This window comes from Amblyraja radiata, chromosome 10 (genome assembly GCF_010909765.2).
Source record: "Amblyraja radiata isolate CabotCenter1 chromosome 10, sAmbRad1.1.pri, whole genome shotgun sequence".
NCBI classification, from domain to species: Eukaryota; Metazoa; Chordata; class Chondrichthyes; order Rajiformes; family Rajidae; genus Amblyraja; species Amblyraja radiata.
This window is the reverse complement of record NC_045965.1, coordinates 13621894-13643636: the sequence shown is the minus strand read 5'-3', so window position 1 is coordinate 13643636 and position 21743 is coordinate 13621894. Positions and strand designations below refer to the sequence as shown.

At 37.6% G+C, this 21743-nt stretch overlaps 1 protein-coding gene across 4 annotated transcripts in view; it reads left to right on the top strand.

Annotated features, from left to right (window-relative positions):
* Positions 1–1121: 1121 nt before the first annotated feature.
* The window catches only part of ndc1 (NDC1 transmembrane nucleoporin), a 36885-nt gene continuing 16263 nt past the window's right edge, over positions 1122–21743 (top strand). For 2 of the 4 annotated variants that reach the window (XM_033028107.1, XM_033028106.1), the window contains exons 1-12: positions 1122–1281; positions 2645–2765; positions 2845–2946; positions 4105–4279; positions 4397–4532; positions 6083–6191; positions 7408–7459; positions 8213–8345; positions 17207–17299; positions 17426–17507; positions 19199–19357; positions 20245–20529. In XM_033028107.1, coding sequence (XP_032883998.1) covers positions 1219–1281; positions 2645–2765; positions 2845–2946; positions 4105–4279; positions 4397–4532; positions 6083–6191; positions 7408–7459; positions 8213–8345; positions 17207–17299; positions 17426–17507; positions 19199–19357; positions 20245–20529 — 1510 coding nt within the window. In that variant the 5' untranslated portion in view covers positions 1122–1218. Of the gene's footprint in view, positions 1282–2417; positions 2543–2644; positions 2766–2844; positions 2947–4104; positions 4280–4396; positions 4533–6082; positions 6192–7407; positions 7460–8212; positions 8346–17206; positions 17300–17425; positions 17508–19198; positions 19358–20244; positions 20530–21743 lie in introns of those variants that run through there. The other 2 variants (XM_033028108.1, XM_033028109.1) reach the window with 2 other exon arrangements.

Here is a 21743-nt window from a genome sequence, read left to right as displayed (position 1 = left end):
ATTTGAGGCACAAATCTACCGCAATGTGAACGTTCTAAACCAGCGCGTTCCACAGGGACCCACTGGAAAGCTGATTTAAATGGGCATTTATTTACAGCAATTGAACACTGAATTCCTTCCATTTGGCCTATAAATTAATGTAAATGAGATTTTAAAATCATGTTTTATTGTGAATTATTTGTGAATATTATTTGGACATTTAGGCTATTTAAAAATGTTAATCATTTATTAAGAAATGGATAGATGTTTAGATGTAGTAATTGAAGTCTGAAATTAGCTACAATTAGGTAACTAACTAATTATATGCTTTAATTTCAGGTCATCCAAGTAAGATTATTTTATATTTGTTTCAGAATGCTTCAATCTATGATAACTGAAAATTTCATTCAGTTCTCTTAATTTTTAAGAAAGTTATGGGCTTTTGACTGTTCACGATCACAACTTTTTTGTTATGTCCATAGAAAATCAATAGGGAACAAGATGCTCATTTCCGAGTATGAAAATGGCCATAACTTTTTAAATACTTGAGATATGAAAGTGAATTAGGTGTCAAATTAAACTTATTTTTATGCTTTATCTGATGGGATAAATTACAGACTTGATTTTTAAAATCTCAAAATTTTGTAACATTGCTACTCCTAGTCAAGACAAGTCAAGTCACTTTTATTTATATAGCACATTTAAAAAACTCTCGTTGGCCAAAAGTGCTTTAAATTGCTATAAGAATAGTATAACAAACAACAGTGGATCATAGATTAAATACAAACATCACTACATACATATAGCCCTCGCTCAGAGGACGTCAAAAAAGGCTTGGGAGTAGAGATGAGTTTTAAGTCTCGACTTAAAGGAGTCGATGGAGGGGGCAGTTCTGACGGGAAAAGGGATGCTGCCTGTCCCACTGAGCTTCTCCAGCATTGTGTGTCTATCATCAGTGTAAACTAGCATCTGCAGGTCCTTCCTCCACATTTCGTCTGTCTCATTTTGTGTCTGTCTACATGCCATCTCAGCCCTGTCCAGGAGGCGGCTCCATCCATCATGGCGGCCGGTTCTGCCAGCATCAAACATGGCGCCGTGCCGCATCGTGATCGCGGCGTCCATGCGTCACCGCCGGGGGCGCAGACGCACAGTGGGGCGGCCTTTGAATCTGAAAGCGCGGGAGCGGCGCGGCCTGGTCGTGGTCCTGGTCTTGGAGCTGAGCTGGGGCTGGGGCTGGGGATGCGGGTCGCCGGCAGCGAGGGGTGCGCCGAGCGGCCGCCGGGCCTATGGTTCATCCGCAAGGTGAGGCCAGTCCTGCCAACCGGCGGCTGCTCCCTTCACCACCGGTCCGCTGTTGCTGAACAGGCCGAGGCTTGTCCGGCCCGGAACGGGTGAATGTGGAGGAAGGAACTGCGGGCGCTGGAGTAACTCAGCGGGACAGGCAGCATCTCTGGAGCATGGGTCTGTGCTTCTTTGGGGCTCGACCCATTCCTTCGCTCCAGAGATGCTGCCTGTCCTTCTCTCCTGAGTTGCTGCAGCATTTTGTGTCTATCTTCTCTTTAACGGGTAAAGATGGGGAAGGAAGCTCCCAAAGACGATGATTTACGTTAAACTGACAGGAAAGTGACCAGGGTATTGTCAGACATGGGGTTCTGAAATTCCAGATCCATCTGTCTTTAAACGGATGCTGCCGAGCTATTGAGCACTCCTGTTATCAATGTCCCTCCCCTGTTATCTGAAGAAGGGTCCAGACCCGAAAAGTCTCCTACCCATGTTCTCTAGAAATGCTGCCTGACCCGCTGAATTACTCCAGCACGTTGTGTCTTTTTTGGTAAAGCAGCATCTGTAGCTCGTTATGTTTGCAATTCGTTTGAGGGACTGGAGTTGAAGGTTGGGGTTTAGAGTGGGTATCATCGACAGTTGGATCAGATTATTGTAAATCCATTTTCATGTCATGTCAATTAAGCTAGAAGATCTATTGTTACTTTATAGTATTTATTATTATTTATTTGTTGTTTATAGTAACTTAACACAAATGTCCCTCATTGTCGTGTGCTATGTGGGGTGGGAGGGTGGTGTGGGGGGATTTCTGATGACATGATGTCAATGGGTTGGACAGATGCACAGAAAGTTGCCAATTAAATTCAAAGCAGGGAAGTGACAGTAATTCATTTGGTCCACCAATCTATAAGAAACCCTAACATAGAAGGTAGGATACAGAGATATGTACAAGAAGAAAGAGAAGGCATGTAAGGTGTTCCTTCATTAGTTGAATCGGTGGTTAGAAAAACAAAGACATAACTAGGCCACAGCTGGAGTGTTATGTAAAATCAGGTAATTCTTATCAGGCATGGGGAAGATGGAACAGAAAATTGACATGGATGTTGCCAGGTTGGAATGTCATAAAGTTTTGTTATGGTGTCAAGTGGATTACCTTGCTTATCTTGGTAAAGCAGAATATGTTACAGTTCTTCAGAACATTCTGTAACTGAAACTGAAACTTGGATGCTTAAATAGAGTTAATAAAATAATAGTGGAAGAATAAATTGAGTAAGTATAACAGGTATAGTAACTTATAAACTGGCCAACTATCTGTTTAGTTTTTCAAAACTCGCCCCAGCCCTGAGAAGATACTAATTACAGTTTTTGTCATCTTGCTTTCCAGGTGTTCAGTTGGCGAGCAGCAGCTGCAATTGCATGGTCTGTCCTGTTGTTGCCTGTCTCCACAACTGTATTTATAATGCTTAGCCAACTGAATGTATTCTGTCCTGTTCAGTGGATTTCAGGTAATCATAATGCTGATGGGTTGGGGGAGGAATTATCTTTCAGAATACAATAAAGTATTGTATCCTTATTCTTTTCTAGACACATTAAACCACCTGAACAGTTCTTGCATAATGTTTTCAATCCTGGTGTTGTGTGGATCTGTAGTAGTTATTGGAATCTTTAATATGGAATATTATACAGGTATTAAAATTTTATTCTTGACACTTGGCTACTGTTTTGTTAACCTCTTGGCTGTTTGATTTTTAGATAACTTTTTGATGCTTTTAATGCTTAAATATTCACTCCATAGGTTTAAATCATGCCATTTATCTCTATTTTAAGTAAAGTTTGCATTTGTCAAAATCATTTTTTTAAATTAGGTCTGTTCAATTATTAGTGAGGAAAGAGGCAATGATTTACATTCATTACATCCTGTTTCATACGATACCAGGTACATCATGTAACATGAGTTACGCGATTGAAATTTATACAGTTTTGACAGTATGTCAATGGGAATTTCAACTGCCTCAATTTGTGAATTATTCATTTGTTGTAATGAAATTGTAGAATTAAGTTTATTTTGATCAAAAACTAAATTGAGACTTTTAATGCAGAAAAAAATTAAGATTTTGTGTTTATGAAAATGAATGCATGGGCCTACCTTGATCAAGTTGAAACACCTGGGAGAAATGTACTTTTGGTCATGGGGTAAATGTGCAAACTCCACACACACAGAGCACCTTGATTCAGTCAAATCTGCCGTGCCATAGTGTTGCTCTGTTTTTTGTACCAAGTAAATAACGCTAATTACCAAAAATCATATAGAATGCTGATTAAGAGCTATGAAGGGTGACTGAAAGGTTAGTTAAAAAGTGACCTGTGTATTTGTGGCAGGGAGATGGAGTAGAGATAGTATGAGAGGAATTCCAGGCATCAAATAGATGAGAGTATATGCATTTGGGGTGAGATAAAGGGCTTGAGGAGAATGTGGCATGAGGCTACAGTAATTTAAAAACAAAGAATGTAGAATTTTATCCACTGGAAGCATTTTCGTTTGTGAACTGGAATGATTGTCGATAAGCCAGGTGAAATATGCAGAGATGTTGATAATTGTCAGTTTGGGGATGGTAAAGTCGTGGTTAAGTTGTTGAAGTATATGATTCCACAGTTGGTGAAATGGTGTAATGATCAATTTTGCTCAGATTATATTAGATGTTATGTTGAAGCTTGAGTTCTGAAAAGGGGTGTTTTCAAATGACTTGCCTCGTCGACTTTTCCAACTAAATGTATAGCCCCTAACAGGATCTTAAACCTGCTACTGCTTTTTTTTTTGAAAAATATTATGTCCTTCCTTTGCAGTGGAGCCATCTATTCCATGCAGTCGGATTGCACTGATAGGGAATGTCTTCCACCCTCATCGGTTCATTCATTCGGTGGTACATGCAGTGATGGGGATGCTGATGGCATGGTGCACAGCAGTCATAGCTGGGGGGCGTTACCAGATGATCAGTGTGCCTTGCTCATCTCGTGACAGGTAAGCTTGGAGTTATGGTAATGTGGACGTTTATAAAATATCGTTGTTTAGAATTTGTGCACCTTGTCTATATTTTGTCGCTAAACTCCCTATCAATTTTTAATCTTATCGTTACAGTTCTGCATCCAGTGGCCACATGTGCCTCAATGAGTTTCATGTTTTCCTGCTGATGGAAGGAGCATTTATAGGATATTGTTACAGTTTGCTTTACTTTGCTAACAACTTCAATTATTTGTCTTTTCCAACTATGCAGGTAAGAAATGTAACTTTTTATTTCTATTTTGAATACGCAGATCAATTTATTTGTAGTAAATATTTGTTTATTTTAAATATACGTCATCCAAACTTCAAGGTGAGGGTCCTTACCTGCTATGATCTAAAATGCAGGTCTGTTGCCATTTACTTGCTGCCTCTTTAGACATCTGTTCTTTGGTTCTAATCTAATCACAAGGGTCTTGGACCTGGTATTTATATGGTGATTTGTTTTTTTGGGGGTCTATATATACGGTTTTCTACTAGGGCGATCTAGCAATCTACTAGCTCCTGGACCTCTGTCAATCTCTAACTGTGTTCCCCGCCTCTCAGCGGCAGCTATCCTGTAGCTGTTGGGTGTAGCACTTAACTCTGGAACTAATCATGGTACGGGTTTCTCACGTGGCCACTTGAAGCACTGTGGCTGCCACATGTGGCACGTACCACCACATTTAACATGTAGAAAGGGAGGGAGGGGGGTCATCCCTTTGTAGTTTATCGACATGTGATGGTTACATTCAGTTTCCATTTAATATTTGCAAAAATGTACTGGACTTTTGATTTGAGATCCTTTTATCAGGAACTGAGAGAAATAGAAGTTAGTGAGCCATATTGGATCTTCTAGATATTTACAGATATAATATTTAACCCATCAGTTCAGGTGGGTTAAATCTGCACTGAGAGCTAAATTGTACTCCCTACGGACCAAATGGGTTAATCATCTGCTTATTGTGGAAATGAAACTTAAAGATGCAGTTTGATTTTGATCTTTGTTTAGTGTAATTTAATTTAGAGATACAGCATGGAAACGGGTCCTTCAGCCCACGCCAACCAACGTGTAAGCTAGTTCTACTATGTTATCCCACTTTTGCATCCTACACACTAGGGGGAAATTTGCAAATTAAAAACCAATTAAAAAATCTGCACATCTTTGGAATGTGGGAGGAAACCGGTGCACCCGAGAAAACCTGCACGGTCACAGGGAGAATGTACAAACTGTACAGACAGCGCCCGTAGTCATGATCGAACCCGGGCCGCTGGCGCTGTAAGGCAGCAACTCTACTGCTGCGACGCTGTGCTGATAACAATTATTTGTGGGGCTAAACAGCAAAAGCCAGTCAGATCGCATGAATCTAGAAATGGATTGCTTTCTCTGGAACATCGGAGGTTGAGAGGAGACTTGGTAGAAGTGTATAAAATTATTAGAGGCATAGATGGGGTAGAGAGCTAGAAACTTTCCCCCACGGTGGATATGTCCAACTCGAGGGCATAGCTATAAGTTCAGAGGGGGGGAGTTTATTGAAAATGTGCAGGGCGTTTTTTTACACAGAACGTTGTGGGGTCTGGACAAAATTAGGGAGATAATTAATGACCTCACCAGTGCTATCAGCAGGATATGCAGTGCCAGAATACGTTTTGAATGGTCAATATGGTGCTCCACATCTGTGGAACGGTGCCTTGGTGAGTCCTAGCTTGCTCACAAGAAGAAAACAGAGATGTTGAGAAAAGAGGAAAAAACTAATCTTCTGTTTCTTTTTTTTTTTTTTGCAGCAATTTAAGTACCTGCGTTTCAAAGCAAATCTATCATTGGTCATCAAGTATAGTGCTGTGCAATCTCTGTATTTCCTCAGGAACTACTGCATCCTTTACTATTTTCTAGGTAATATTTTTATTTATACACATTCCATGTCCTATCTTGTGAGTTACATTTGGGCATAGGTTAATTTTCTCATGCTCTGATTGCCTCTGCTCCACCTCCATTCTTTCGCTTGCACTTAACTCAGAGATAGAAATACTGGATTGCAGCAATATTGGGGGGGTTTCTGCTCACTACTTCCCTGGTGCTCTTTCCAGTTTGTCTTGAGTTGAAAAAGGGAAATAACTATTAATCAGCTGGAGCATTCCATAGAGAGTTGCCTGAGTGAGTATAATTTGGAACCACAAGTAAGCTGAGGGTCTGAAAATGGGAAGATGTGCCAGGGAGAAAATAATTAAGCACCTGCTTAATTGAATAAGCAGAATTTGAGAACTCAGTTTTAAATACACATGTCGACTGAATTTCAGCTTCTTTGAATGTTTGTTTGATTAACTTGATAATTGTCCTGGTTCCGAGCAAAATTATGTGATACGAATGACCAGAGGTGAGAAAAATTATACCGGCAATAGCAATGTAAAATATAAGAATACTAAACTATTTTTACATGTGGCTTCACCGTTATTATTTTGATTTCTCAAATACAATGCAACAGTAAAATATTTTTATAAATGAGTTTCATTATTGTAGGTATTTGACATCATATCACTTCCATACATTGTAAGGATAGTGATGAAATGCATGAAGAAATAAAATTACAATATGGGGACATAATCTGAGGGAACTGTTTAAAAATAATTAATAAACATAAAGGCAATATGTTGCATGTAACTGCTGGTTAAAATCAATCAATCAATTTTATTCATCACTGAAATGTTCCTGATCTTTTGGTATTAGATTAGATTAGATTAGATAGCCTTTATTGTCATTCAGACCGAAGTCTGAACGAAATTGCAGCAGTCAAACATACAATACAATAAAAAAACAACAATAAACACATATTAACATCCACCACAGTGAGTCCACCCAGCATCTCCTCACTGTGATGGAGGCAAAAGTCTTAGGGCTGCAGTCTCTTCCCTCCTCTTCTCCCTCTGCGCTGAGGCGATACCCCACCGGGCGATGTTAAAAACTGTCCCGCGGCTCAATCACCGCGCCCCAGGATGGCTTACTCTTTATTGGTGACATTGCTCAGTCGCCAAAATCTGCTTGCTGAATGATGGACAAAATATCTGTAAATCCTCAATTTGATTTCCCTAATACCTTCTTAATTCCAACTCAGGTTATGTGCCAAGAGCTTGGATAAGTGCCTCAACAACCCTCCAAAAGGACAGGTGAGCTGCCTATAAAATATTCATTAGTTATTATTTGATGATACCCTGTTTAATAATTATTTGGGGAGTGATTTTGTTTTGCGTGTTATTTTTCTTCCTTTACCAATGCCATTAATTGCACAAGGCCATTGAACCCAAATGCAGCATCTTAGCCACTGATCTGTCGATCGAAGCAATCACAGGGGTGTTTTGGATTTGAAGCTATGACTTATTTTGTCCTTTGACACTACATCAGTGTATTTTATCTAATGGGAAAGCTCAGTGATACTGATTGTCATTTTTCAAAAATAAATGGGGACTTGTAGACAAAAACAGGTTTTCTTACCAGTGTTAATGATTTTAAACATCCTGATTCAGAATGCTGAATTGGGTCAGGTTGAGTTAATCAAAATCAGCAATCGCGCTCTGTGTAAAGCTGAAACTTCTCTTCTGCTCCTTCCCCACTCACAGATGTTCACTTAAATATGAATCCTATTTTTTCCATGGCATTGTACCAAACTTACAATTTCCAAAGCTTAACACACAAAATAGTTCAACCAAATCATGTAAAAAGTTTTGCTGCTTTAATTCTACATTCGTATATCTGAGCAGTGATTTTTGGCAGTAAAGCAGTTTGGGTATATGTTAAACTTACACGTTGTCTTTTAGAAAGAGGTGTGTCTGTCAGATGATCACAGTGAGATGCAATATTACTAGTGCTAATATGTGAATGAGCACTTGGAAAAAAACAACTGTCTGTAACTTTTTCTGAAGCACACAGCATTGTCTGGATACCCTGGCTGGCCTGTTTGATTTGCCGCTGCTCTACACGACCTGGCTAAGTGGTACATTTATTTTGGTTACCTGGTACATTACATGGGTGCTCTTTAAAATCTACATCACAGAGGTGAGTATGGAAAAGATATCATAGCTTTGCTTCGACAAGAGTTCCCAAATTATTGTTTTCAATTTAAAGACATTGGAATCAATGTGCAAGAGATCCTACGGCTGAAAAGTTTATAATGTTGCTAAGCAAACGAGTAATAAGCCTGTGGAGAGTTTTACAAACCAGCAACAAATTGGTACACAAAGTTAATGAGGGAAGATAAAATGTAAACATAAACTAACATGCATTATTTAATGTGTAGGAAGAAGGATATCGACCCGAAACATCACCTATTCCATTTCTCCAGAGATGCTGTCTGACCTGAGTTACTCCAGCTTTTTGTGTCTAACATGAAATAATTAAATGTGGAAGGAGGGACAGCTTTCAAGAGTTCCCCACATATAAAATTAAGTTTTCATAATTATCAAAACAGCAAATTATGAAGAAAAACTGTGACGAAAGTACATAGAATATAGAAAAGTACAGTACAGGAGCAGTCCCTTTGGCCCACAATGTCTATGCCAAGTCAACCTGATCTCATGTGATTTGTAGCCCTTCATTCCCTGCATATCCATGTGCCTATCTAATAGACACCTACTATCGTATCTGCCTCCAGCACTATACGTGGCAGCATGTTCCAAGCACCCTCCATTCTATAAAATAACCTTCCTCTGCATATCGTCTTTAAACTTTGCCCCTCTCAACTTAGGGGCCTGTTCCACTTGGGCGACCTAATCCGCGAGTTCTGGCGAGTTTGCCCTTGACTCATACTCGTAGCATGGTCGACACGAGGTCGTAGGAGGTCTTCGTAACTCTCCTTCATGCTCGAGAGTGGTCTCCGCGTACTCGAGGCCTCAGCTAGGTCGCGGCATTTTTTTCAATATGTTAAAAAAATGCCCGTGAGTAAAAAAAGGTCGCCATGGAAAAAATCAATACTTTTTTTACTCTTAGGTTTAGTCGTAGTAGGTCGTAGCAGGTCGACATGTTAGTTGTAGGTAATCGAGGATAGTCATCGAAGGTAGTCGAAGGTAGTCGTAGATAGTCTTCATCATAGTCGAAAGGAGATCGAAGGAGGTCATCTTCACTCTCCACTATTCGGTTCCCGAAGTTAATCGTAGCTAGTCGAAGCTAGTCTTAAACATAGTCGAAGGAGGTCATTTTTTCAAACTCTTCTAAACTCGCCATTTAGGTCGCCCAAGTGGGACAGCCCCTTTAGTCTCAAATGTCTTCTAGTCTTTGACATTTCCACCCAGAGAAAAGGGTGTTTTTCTAAAAGGCCTACCTTATCGAGGCCTCACATCATTTTATATACTTGTATCAGGTCTCCCCTCAGCTTCTGATGCTCCAGAGAAAATAATCCAAGTTTGCCTAGCTTCTCCTTATAGCCAATACCCTCTAATACAAGCAACATCCTGATAAACCTCTTCTGCACCTACTACAAAGCCACCATGTTCTTCCTGTAATGGGGTGACCAGAACTGGAACAATGCTTTTGTGAAACCTCTCCTCATGGATGGGGGTCATTTCTGGTCTCTGTGCCGCATATATTAATTTGATTGTGTCCCGGAATTAATTTTTATTCTCTGGAGATAAAAAGAATATAAACTAACCTTATTTGAAAACAATTAAGTTACTGGGAGTAATCCAATAATTGCTATGCAAACGTGCTTCATCTGGCAGGGAAGTGTTAACTAGGATCAGTCGGAATAGGAATTGCCTATTAAGGCAGAAATTAGAAAAAATATATTTTTTTTTTTTTTTTTTTTTTTTTTTTTTTTTATTATTAGAAGTAAGTACAGTCATATGGCACCAAAGTGCCTAATATATATTTTCATAATACATTTTATGTACAACTTCTTTTTTTTTTTTTTGTTACACTGAAAAAAGATTAGAATAAGAAAAAGAAGTTAGATAGTAAAGGATAGAAAGATGTGAAATATATAGTGTGTGAAAAAAGAAAACGAGTAAATGAAAAAAGTTGAGAGAGAGAATAGAGAGAAAAAAAGAAAAAAAAAAAAAAAAAAAAAAAAAAAAAAAAGAGGAGATCATTATTTATAGTCTTGACCAACCCTCGTCCAGTCCTGAAACAGTTATTTTTTACAATTGTGTTGCACCATATGATTCCAAAAAAACGACGAATGGAGACCAACTCGTTATGAATTGGTCTGATTTATCCATTAGGAGGAATCGCATTTCCTCAAGATGAGCGGTGTCCAACATACTTGCAATCCACATTTTAAGCGTTGGTATTGATGTACCTTTCCAAAATTTAAGAATTAATTTTTTTGCTATTATTAAACCATAGTTAAGGAATAGATTTTGAGATGTGTTCAATTTATTCCCATCTTCCATTACGCCAAATATAATCATTTCAGTATTAGGTTCCATTCTTGTCTTGAATAATTTTGTAAATATTTCAAAAATATCATTCCAGAATCTATAAAGTTTTATGCAGGAGACTAAGGAGTGTGTTATAGTTGCCTTTTGGGCTAGACATTTATCACAAGTGGCGGATATATTTGGATAAAATTTGTTCAATCTTGTTTTTGAGTAATATAATCTATGTACAATTTTAAATTGAATTAAATTATGTCTTACATTAATTGAACATTTGTGAATATATATCAGGTATTTTTCCCATTTAACCTTCGTAATTTTTATCATTAGTTCCCGTTCCCACTCTTCTCTAAGTACCTCTGTCGATGGTAGGTCTATATTTAGAATACTATTATATAAATATGATATTAATTTTTGTGAGTCAGCTTCAATATTCATTGCCTCTTCCAATAAGTCAGGAGTTACTTTTTGATATCCTTGTATATATTTTTTCACGAAATCGCAAATCTGAAGATATTTAAAATATTGGTTGTTTTTCAATTTAAATTTTAATTGTAATTGTTGGAATGATAGTAAGTTTCCCATTTCATACATATCCCCGATCCTTCTAATTCCGAGACTTTCCCATTGGTTATATGTCTTATCAATAAGAGATGGTTTAAATAAAGGGTTATTCGCTATTGGCATTAACAGTGATAGATTTCTTAATTTTAAAGATAATTTTATTTGTTTCCAAATTCTTATTGTACCATATATAATTGGGTTCTTCTTATATATTGTGTTATTCAGTTTTTTTGGGGAGAAGAGGATCGTTCCTATATTACTAGGATGGCAATCCTCCTTCTCCATTTTTATCCATTCTGTCTGTTGGGTAGCACTATCCAACCAATAAATCATATTCTTAATATGCACTGCCCAGTAATAATACATAAAATTCGGAAGTGAAAGTCCCCCGACCTCTTTTGGTTTACATAAATGTTTTTTTGTGATTCTATGTGATCTATAGTCCCAAATATAATTAGTAATATTAGAGTCTAATTTTTTAAAAAAGTATTTTGGTATATATACCGGTATAGATTGAAATAGGTATAATAATTGTGGTAGGAAGATCATTTTTATTGCATTTATTCTACCTAATAATGATAAGGGAAGTGTTTTCCAAAATTTAATCAACGTATTAAGTTTATTTAATAAAGGCATGAAATTAGCATTGAATAATGCTTTATATTTTCTAGTAATCTGAATACCCAAATATTTAAATTTTTCTGTTGCGATTTTAAAGGGGAACTTCAGTAAGTGTGTAGGTTCTTGAGGTTTTAATGTCATGATTTCACTTTTATTCCAGTTTATTCTATATCCAGAAAAAGACCCAAATTCCTCTATTAAGTTTAATAAATTTGGTATGCTCGTTTGTGACTTTGTAATATATAAAAGTATATCGTCTGCATATAATGAGATTTTATTCTTTGAGTCTCTGGTATTATAGCCCTGAATATTCGGATGAATTCTTATACTTTCAGCCAGGGGTTCTATCATAAGGGCAAATAGCAGGGGTGATAGTGCACATCCCTGCCTATTACCCCTTGATAGTTGAAATTTTTGAGATAACATGTTATTAGTTAAAATTCTTGCCATCGGTTTATCATATAATAATTTTACCCATCTTATAAAATTCTCTCCCATATTAAATTTTTGTAGTACTTTATATAAGTATTGCCACTCTACCTGATCAAATGCTTTCTCTGCATCCAAAGAAATAATTGATATATCTTCTTCCTCTACTTTATGCGAGTACATTATATTAAACAGACGTCTCAGATTATTAAATGAGTGTCTTTTAGGTATAAACCCCGTTTGATCAGGGTTTATCAATTTACTAATATATTTGCTTAATCTTCTTGATAAAATCTTTGCTAAAATTTTCTGATCTGTATTTAAAAGTGATATAGCTCTGTACGAGCCCGGATCTTCTAAATCTTTATCTTTTTTTGGAATAAGTGTAATAGTTGATTCTGTTAGTGTTTCAGGTAGTTTGTTTTCTTTAAAAGCATGGGAGTATAAATTAAATAAATAAGGGGTTGTTATCTCCTGAAATTTTTTATAAAATTCATTATTAAAACCATCTGGTCCCGGTGTCTTACCATTTTTCAGCGATTTTATTGTTTCACCTATTTCTTTGATTGTAATTTGAGCTCCTAATTCCTCTTGTTCCAAAAGGTCCAGTATTGGAAGATTACAATTATCTAGAAATTTTTTTATTTTACTATCTTCTCTTTTAATTTTAGATGTATATAAGTTTTGATAAAATTGGGCAAATCTATTATTAATATCTTTAGGTAGTATTAGTAATTCTCCTTTCTCTGATTTAATTTTGGTTATAGTATTTTCCTTTTCTTGTTTTTTCAATTGGCGAGCTAAAAGCTTATGTGGTTTGTCACCAAACTCAAAATGTTCCTGTTTTGTCATTTGGAATAGTCTTATTACCCTTGCCGATAAAATTCGATTAAGTTTAAATTTCAGTAATATTATCTTATTGTGTTTATCTGTCGTGGAATCTTTGGCATTATCCATCTCTAACTGTCTGATTTCTTGTTCTAACAACAATTGTTCTGTCTTATTCTTTTTATTTTGAAAACTTTGATATGAAATTATAATTCCTCTCATAAATGCCTTAAAAGTTTCCCATAGTAAAGAAGGCAAAGTACCTGGTATATCATTTGTATCGAAAAAAAGTTCCATTTGTTGTTTTAAATATTGATAGCCTTGCACATCATTTAAAATATGTGTATTAAACCTCCAAAAAAAATTTTTGCCCGGCATTCCCTCAAATTTTACTGAGAATGTCAACGGGGAGTGATCTGAGATACTACTAATGTGGTATGTTGGGTTGTTTGTATATGGCATTAATTTCATATCCACTAAAAAATAATCAATTCTTGAATAAGTTTTATGCACCGAAGAGTAAAACGAGTATTCCCTTCCAACTGGATTAGCAGATCTCCATACATCTATTATATTCGTATTTTTTATATATGTATTTAGAAGTTCGCTAGTTTTAGATTTTAAATTACTCTTCTTTTGTTTTGCTGATTTATCTAGATATGAATCTAAAACACAGTTAAAGTCCCCCCCTATTATCACATTTTGGTAATTAAACTCTGATATTATGTCAATAATTTTATCAAAAAAGTGGGGGTTATCAAAATTCGGAGCATAAATATTTATCAAAGTTAGTGGGGTTGCATAAATTTCACCCGAAACTATAATATATCTTCCCTCTTTATCTGATATGGTATTCTTTAATTTAAAAGGAATACCTTTCCTAATAAGAATAGCTGTACCCCTAGATTTAGAAGTAAATGAGGAGTAGTATGTTTGGCCTATCCAATTCGCCTTTAATCTTATTTGTGTTTGTTGTTTCATGTGTGTCTCCTGCAAAAACATTATGTCGCTTTTCAACGATTTTAGTTGGGCAAAAATTTTACCCCTCTTAATTGGTTCGTTGGCACCCCGTATATTCCAACTACAAAATGTAATTCCTCCATTCTTTATTTGTCTATCGTCTTGCATTGTAAATCAGGGTAATATTCCTGAATCATATGGTGCAAACAAATACCTCAGAACTTTAGGACTTGGGTGGTCATCCCGGTTTATTAGATTTATATTGCATCTCCTTCTTATAAAGTGCCTTAGAAAAAGAAAAAAAGAATGTGATACACAATTACTTTCAAAAAAATTAAACAGATAAAAATCTTGTTTGTGCTTTAAAAAAAAAGGTGCTATTAAGGTATCTAAAGGAGGATACCTTAAAGACGAATAGCCATCAACGATGGCAAAAAATGTATAGACCTCCGTGATGTTGTTATACATTGAGCTCCTCCCCCTAGGCGAATCCTCATAAAAAGTTACATATCGTTTCATATTGTGTTTTTTCTTATATGAGTTTATCAAATCAATGCTAGTGACAGCCGAGAGAAAAAAGAGACATAAGGAATAAAAAAACAAAACAAATATAGAACAAACATATACACGATTATATAAGTATATATGTCCCTCTAATTTATCCAATCTTAATCTAATCTAAACTTTCCCATATATATCCACCCTGTATTCTTACATAATATCCCATTCTATAACTACCATACATCATACAAGCTGGTACCAAAGGGTTAACTACCGTACAAGCAGGTGCCAAGGGGTTAAACTTTGAGCTTTGCATCCAAGGTTGAATATAACCAAGCTCTCTGAATAACACATTCCAACGAGATAAGCTTTATAATTGTCTGGGTAGCTCGGCCATTTTAATCAGTTCAGAGCTTTGTAAAAAATTCAGATTTCTTCATTGTCGGCAGTTTGACCCGATGTTTTCTTAACAATATCCTCTGCATACTTTAAAGCTTTTCCGGGAGCTGCAAATGAGCGTTCAACGCCGTTATAAGTTATCTTCATTTTTCCGGGAAACAAAATTCCATATCTTACTCCCGGGACTTCCCTCAAAGTGTGTCTTGCCGGTGTAAACAATCTCATTTTCTGGACTACCTCAGGAGAGTAATCGCGAAATATTCGCACATCATCCCCACGGTATGTCAGCTTTTTCCCATGAGTGATCTTTTTCAATATAAATTCCACTGAGGAGATGTCACGGAATTTCACAATTATCTGTCTTGAATCATTTGTTCCTCTTCCAACTCGTTTAGCGACGTCTGTTCTTGGTTCTTCCGACAATTCCAACACATCTTTGAGTAAGTCAGTAACGAAAGTACATGTTTGAGATTCATGTCCCTCTCGTCCTTCCTTTACTCCGAGAATCCTCAGGTTATATCTCCGATTTCCTGAATCCAGGTCCAGACATTTATCAGTCATTCTTCCAAGTTTTTCCTCTTCAGTTTTCTGTGATTGTTTCAAATTCTTTATTTCCGAGACAATCTCTTTTATCTCATTCTCCATCTCTTCCATTATCTCATCCAGCTTTCCGATATCATCACTTATACCTTTAAATTTCTTGTTGTAATCATTTTCAATTCTGACACACTCTGAGTTTAATCTCTTATCAAATTCCTTATACTGCTTTTTGAGTTCTTTTAACTCACTGCAAGTATTATCAATTTTTTGAGAAATATTCTCCATATTAGTTTCCATACTCTGTTTATTACTTTCCATGTGAGAGTCCATACTTTGCATCTTCTCCAGTGTCATGTTAATTGTAGCAGTCATATCTAAAAGCATTTGCTTTACCTCTTTCTCCCTCTTGTCTCCTTTTGTTGCCATTTCAAGCAGAGACCCTTGGCTGTAAGAATCTTCTTCTTCTGTCGTTTGCAGAGTATCCAAAACTTCCTCGAGCTGAAGGCTGATAGTATTTTTCTTTGGCGCTCCTGAACGATTATCTCTGCTCATTTAAACTCATTTAAACACCCGATTTCACCATTAATCTCCCCGATTTTCACGTCACCTTCTGATGATAACACCCTTACACAACACCAGGCGACTTCGGTGAGTTTTTAAAAAAAATCGGTGCTGACTTAAACGACTTTTACAATTTTTTTCGGGGGAGAAGCTCAGTGCCGCGCCTTAATTCTCCATGACGCCGCCGGAAGTCGAAAAAATATATTTAATCAAGCAAAACACAAAGTGCTGGAGAAACTCAGCAGGTCAGGCAGCATCTGTTGAGACAACATTTTGGATCGGGATCCTTCGGACCCATCCGTCACCTGTCCATTCCTTCCACAGATGCTGCCTGACCCGCTGAATTCCTCCAGCACTTTGTGTGTTTAGTTCAAAATTCCAGCATCTGGAGTTCTTGCATCACTATTTCTTTACTCGAGGTTGTTCTAGATTTTCCAGAAGGCTGTGAATGGTCAGTGGGTGCAATGTATTTAAGACAGATAAACGGTGATTGGGTTGAAAGGTTTCAAAGGTCTTTTATTGTCACACGCACCAATTAAGGTCCAGTGATATTCGAATTACGTGATCTTATTAAATGGCAGATTAGGTTCCAATAGCATTATGACCTGCTCCTATTTATTTTAAGACTCTTAAAGCTATTAATGTTAGAATTATTAGTGGATAAAGTAGCTTGTTTATATTTATTGTTATTTTTTTTTTTGTTTAACACCACTGCCTATGTTTACATAAATCTATTCAGCAATACTTGCTATTCATTAGCAATCATCGTTTCCAAAATTTCGTAAGGATGCACAATTTGTTTGAATCTTGACCATTTTCCATCTCATGCTTTGCAAAATAAATATTTACAAGTTACCAAAGTTCCATGATTTGGCCACTTTAAATGCTGTCGAGATTACAAAAATGTACTATTGCAGCTGCTCACTGTCGTCCTGCCCATCTACATCTGTCGAGAATTATGTGTCTGTTTTAGAATAACAGAAATGTCCAGTTATTGCCCCATTCTCTAAAATGCACAATTTAGATTATTGACAATTTTTGAAAAGTTCAGAATTTATTTGTAGCCAATCAGTATTGTGCTTGCTTGTACTCAAAACTAAACCCCATCTGGTTTTATACTTTTGCTCTTGTTCATTGACTTAGGTGTTCCAATTTTCTGTGCAGTCCAATTTTGGAGAGGAAGCTGATCAATGCCTTCCTAAAGTCCTAACGACCAATGTTTCCCGTTGTATAAAGGTAAAACAAATTGGATGTCAGCCAAATAGTACAACATTATAATACAAAGAATACATCATTATAGCAGATTGTTTCGACTTGTTGCTAGCAAGTAGGTAACTGAATGTGTATATCTCTCTATTTCAGTATCTTGCGTTGCAAGATTTGGCTTTACTTTCCCAGTATTCGCCCTGTCGAAGACAGGAGGTATTCAGCCTTAGCCATCCAGGTATAGAAGTGTTCCTCTTTAATAAATCTCTTGGATGTTGTATGCCTGCATGATTTTACAGATTTTAAAAAGTTGGTATACTGCATAAATTGATGTTGATGTTATGGAAATGGGTGGGACCCATTTGTAATAATCTGAATTTGTAATAGTCTGAGGAAGGGTCTTGACCCAAAACATCACCCATTCCTTCCCTCTAAAGATGCTGCGTGTCCCGCTGAGTTACTCCAGCTTTTTGTGTCTATCTTTTGTAATAATCTTAATCCTCGCGGACTCTATAAAAGGAGAATATGAGCGATAATGCTGAAGAAGGAATGCAAATTGAATGCTGATTTTTGTACTGTTCATAGGATCATTTACTAGATTTTTGGAGTATTGACCAATGTCTTCATTTTGATGGTAATATAGCTCGCTTTTTAATACCCCACGTTTCAACAGTGTCTCTTGTGGAAGTTAGAATTTTGGTTACTATAAGACTCATTGTGGAAATCCACAACAAATCACCATATTCAAGCAAATTGCTGATTTCGGCACCTGTATCACCCCCATTAATCTCATTATTTTACCTTTGCTTTTCTTCATCCTAATTCTTGTTTCTCTCCCCCAAAGACCCTCTTAAGCATCCCTGTTAGATCCTTTGTAATAGCTTTCTCCTTTCCAGATGATTAATTAAATAACATTCTCTAATCGCCAACTTCAACGGGATCCCACTACTGGCCTCATCTTCCCATCTCCACCACTTTCTGCTTTCCGCAGAGACCATTCCTTCCACAACTCCCCACCAAAGTCACCCCCTCTCCAAGTACTTTCCTCTGCAACCACAGGAGATACAATACCTGTCCCTTTACCTCCCCCCTCGACTCCATCCAAGGACCCCAACAGTCTTTTCAGGTGAGGCAGAGGTTTACTTGCACCTCCTCCAACCTCATCTACTGTATCCGCTGTTCCATGTGTCAAGTCCCGTATATCGGCGAGACCAAACGCAGGCTCAGCGATCGTTTTGCTGAACACCTCCGCTCCGTCCGCCTTAACCTACCTTTAAACTCAGCACTTTAACTCCCCTCCCATTCCCAACCTGACCTTTCTGTCCTGGGACTCCTCCATTGTCAGATTGAGGCCCAGCGTAAATTGGAGGACAGCACCTCATATTTCCCTTGGGTAGCTTACACCCCAACGGTATGAACATTGACTTCTGCAACTTCAAATAGCCCTTGCTTTCTCTCGCCCTCCATCCCCTTCCCAGTTCTCCCAGCACTCTTACTGTCTCCAACTACATTCTATCTCTGTCCCGCCCACTCCCCTGACATCAGTCTGAAGAAAGGTCTCAACCCGAAACGTCACCCATTTTTTCTCTCCAGAGATGCTGCCTGTCCCGCTGAGTTACTGCAGCATTTTGGGTCTACCTTCTCTCTAATCCACTTAACTTTTCAAAAGATAGGCAGCTTGCAAGTTTATTTCTTAGGATATGATTTCCCTTCAATTGTTTAATTTCTGTGCCGTCTTTGGATGGGTTTAGACTGGTGCACGCAAGGACATTCCTGCTGAGATTTTAATCTGTTTATTTTTCAGGTTTCACAGTGTTATACATTTCAGTAATTTTCTGTTTGTGCCTTATTTTATCAAGTAGCGACTATAAAAATCAGCTTCGATATCCTGGCTAATGCGGCTGATCGTTTTTGTGTTTTCATTTTAAGGTGGGCATCCTCATAATTGGATAGCCATTTCGGGTGAATGCTTAGCCTTACTAAATGACCTAACGCAAAAGCTGATAGAATATCAGGAAGCTCTTGCTGCCAATGGTCGAATTAAATCATATCCTGTTCCCAGGGAAAGCCACCCGTCAAATACATCAGGTCAGACTTTGTTCAATTTATATAAAAATAGGTTTTTAATCACAATTTTGTACAATGTGGGGCAGGTTTTGTGTGGACATTATTTATTTGAGGAGATAGTCTGATGTGAGCCACAGGATCTTTTGGATATGATAAGGCTAAAAGAGCTAAAATTTTATCAAAACTGCCCAATCCAAAGTTCTTTCAGTTTCTTGGTTTCATAGTTCCAATAATTTGATGGCAATATAATATCTGAAATCTGTAATTCGCTTCCAAAGTGTAATCCAGTGTTACAATGTTTTTTCACTATTACTAGCAATTGTTTTAGATTTTTATTTAAATAAGCAGTTGGAGGAAATCAAAAATAATTACGAAAAAAATAATACACTGCAGGTCATGCATAATGTGTGGAGATAGAAATAAAGCATGCATTTGAAATTGTTGGTCTTTCATCACATCTGAATGTCAGTGAAAGAAAGTTATAAGTTGCAGAGAAATGGGCCATAAAGAAGCAAGAATCAAAATGAATGGTGCTGTAAATGGGAGCAGAAACTTCTATTGAAATAGTATGTCACCATTCCTTTAGTCGTCCCTGCAAACTTTCTTTCTCTCCTCTTTCCCCTCCCCCCACAACAACCACCATTCCACCCAACCCCATTCGATAAATTGTTATCATTGGTGAAGTGTAAATCAGTATTGTATGAGGAACTGGAAATAAAGGAGCATAGAGCATGGGATGGAGAGGATTCTAGAGATAATGGCTTGGACATTACATTTTACATTATTTTAATTGGATTTTTAATCACTATATAGTCCCACTATTTATTATCTAATCCTGTGGCAACCTAGTTTAATTTGACAACCCGGTTATAGGTATGCTTTTATGGTCATCATTCTTTCCGTTGCAGGAGCTACTTGCCTTGAAGAACCTTCCAGCTACCAGCCTTCCTTGAAGACACAATTCTATACTCGTTTTCCCCAGAGCCCTCTGGTTTCCCCAATGAACAAATCTTCAACCCCGTCCATGAGGAGCCTCCTGAGTCTCCCCTTTACACCAGATTTGAGCAGTCCCTTTGAATCGCCTGCAGTGAACCGCTTAAATGACTTCGGCTCTCCTTACTACGGCTCTGTACAGAGTTCTCATTTAGTAAAGAGGAGACCAAAACTTTGGTCATCCTCTTCTGGTTCCACGGGTAAGTCATCACTATACTTTGATTTGCAGAAGTTAGGAGTGAAAATACTTTATTGGAAGTTCTTGTTTGTGGAAATTGAAAATAACATTTGCACTGAGACAGACTGAATCTTGTCTCAGTCTGAAGAAGGGTCTCGACCCCAAACGCCACCCATACCTTCTCTCCAGAGATGCTGCCTGTCCTGCTAAGTTACTCCAGAATTTTGTGTCTATCTTCATTGTAAACCAGCACCTGCAGCTCCATCCTACACTGAGTACACGCACTTGCATTGGTCTCCCAAAGGCAGCACAGTGGCACAACTGGTTGAGCTGCTGCCTCACAGCACCAGAGACCTGGGTTCGATCCTGACCTTTGATGCTGCCTATGGGGTGTTTTCATATTCTGCTTGTGACCATGTGAGTTTCCTCTGGATTCCTTCCCCAAAAAACATGCATGTTTGTGGTTAATTGGCATCTGTAAATTGCTCCTCGTGTGTAAGGAATAGATGTGAAAGTTGGATAACACAGAACTAGTGTGAACAGGTGACTGATGGTCAGTGTGGATTTGATGGGCTAAAGGGCTTGTTCATGCTGTATCTTTCAATCAAAAACATCACACTTGGTCGGATTAAACTCCATCTGCCATTTCTTTTCCTGTTTCTGTACCTGATATATAATTTGTGTATATGTATACATTTTATATTTGTACATTATGTATACTTTGAAGACCTTCCTCGCTGTCTGCAACTCCACCAAGCTTGGGATGATTTGCAAACTTAGTAACCAAGCCACCTTTACACCAGAGCTCCACTGACCACAGACCTCCAACCCGATGAACACTTTGCCAACACAAACCTGTCTTCCATGAGTGAGACAGTTCTAAATCCAGACAACAAAGTCACCATGGGTCCAATCTTACATTGTATTTGCATTTAATTTTACATTTGGAATCATTAGTTAAATAAACAAGCGAGGAGAAACAGAACCCGAGTAATTTCAGTGGTTTATGATTTAGAAACATAGAAAATAGGTGCAGGAGGAGGCCATTCAGCCCTTCGAGCCAACACCGCCATTCATTGTGATCATGGCTGATCGTCCCCAATCAGGAACCCGTGCCTGCCTTCTCCCCTTGATTCCACTAGCCCCTAGAGCTCTATCTAACTAATCCAGTGATGGTCCACTGGATTTGATCCAGTGTTTCTAATTCTTAAGAACATCAATTTTACATACAGCTTA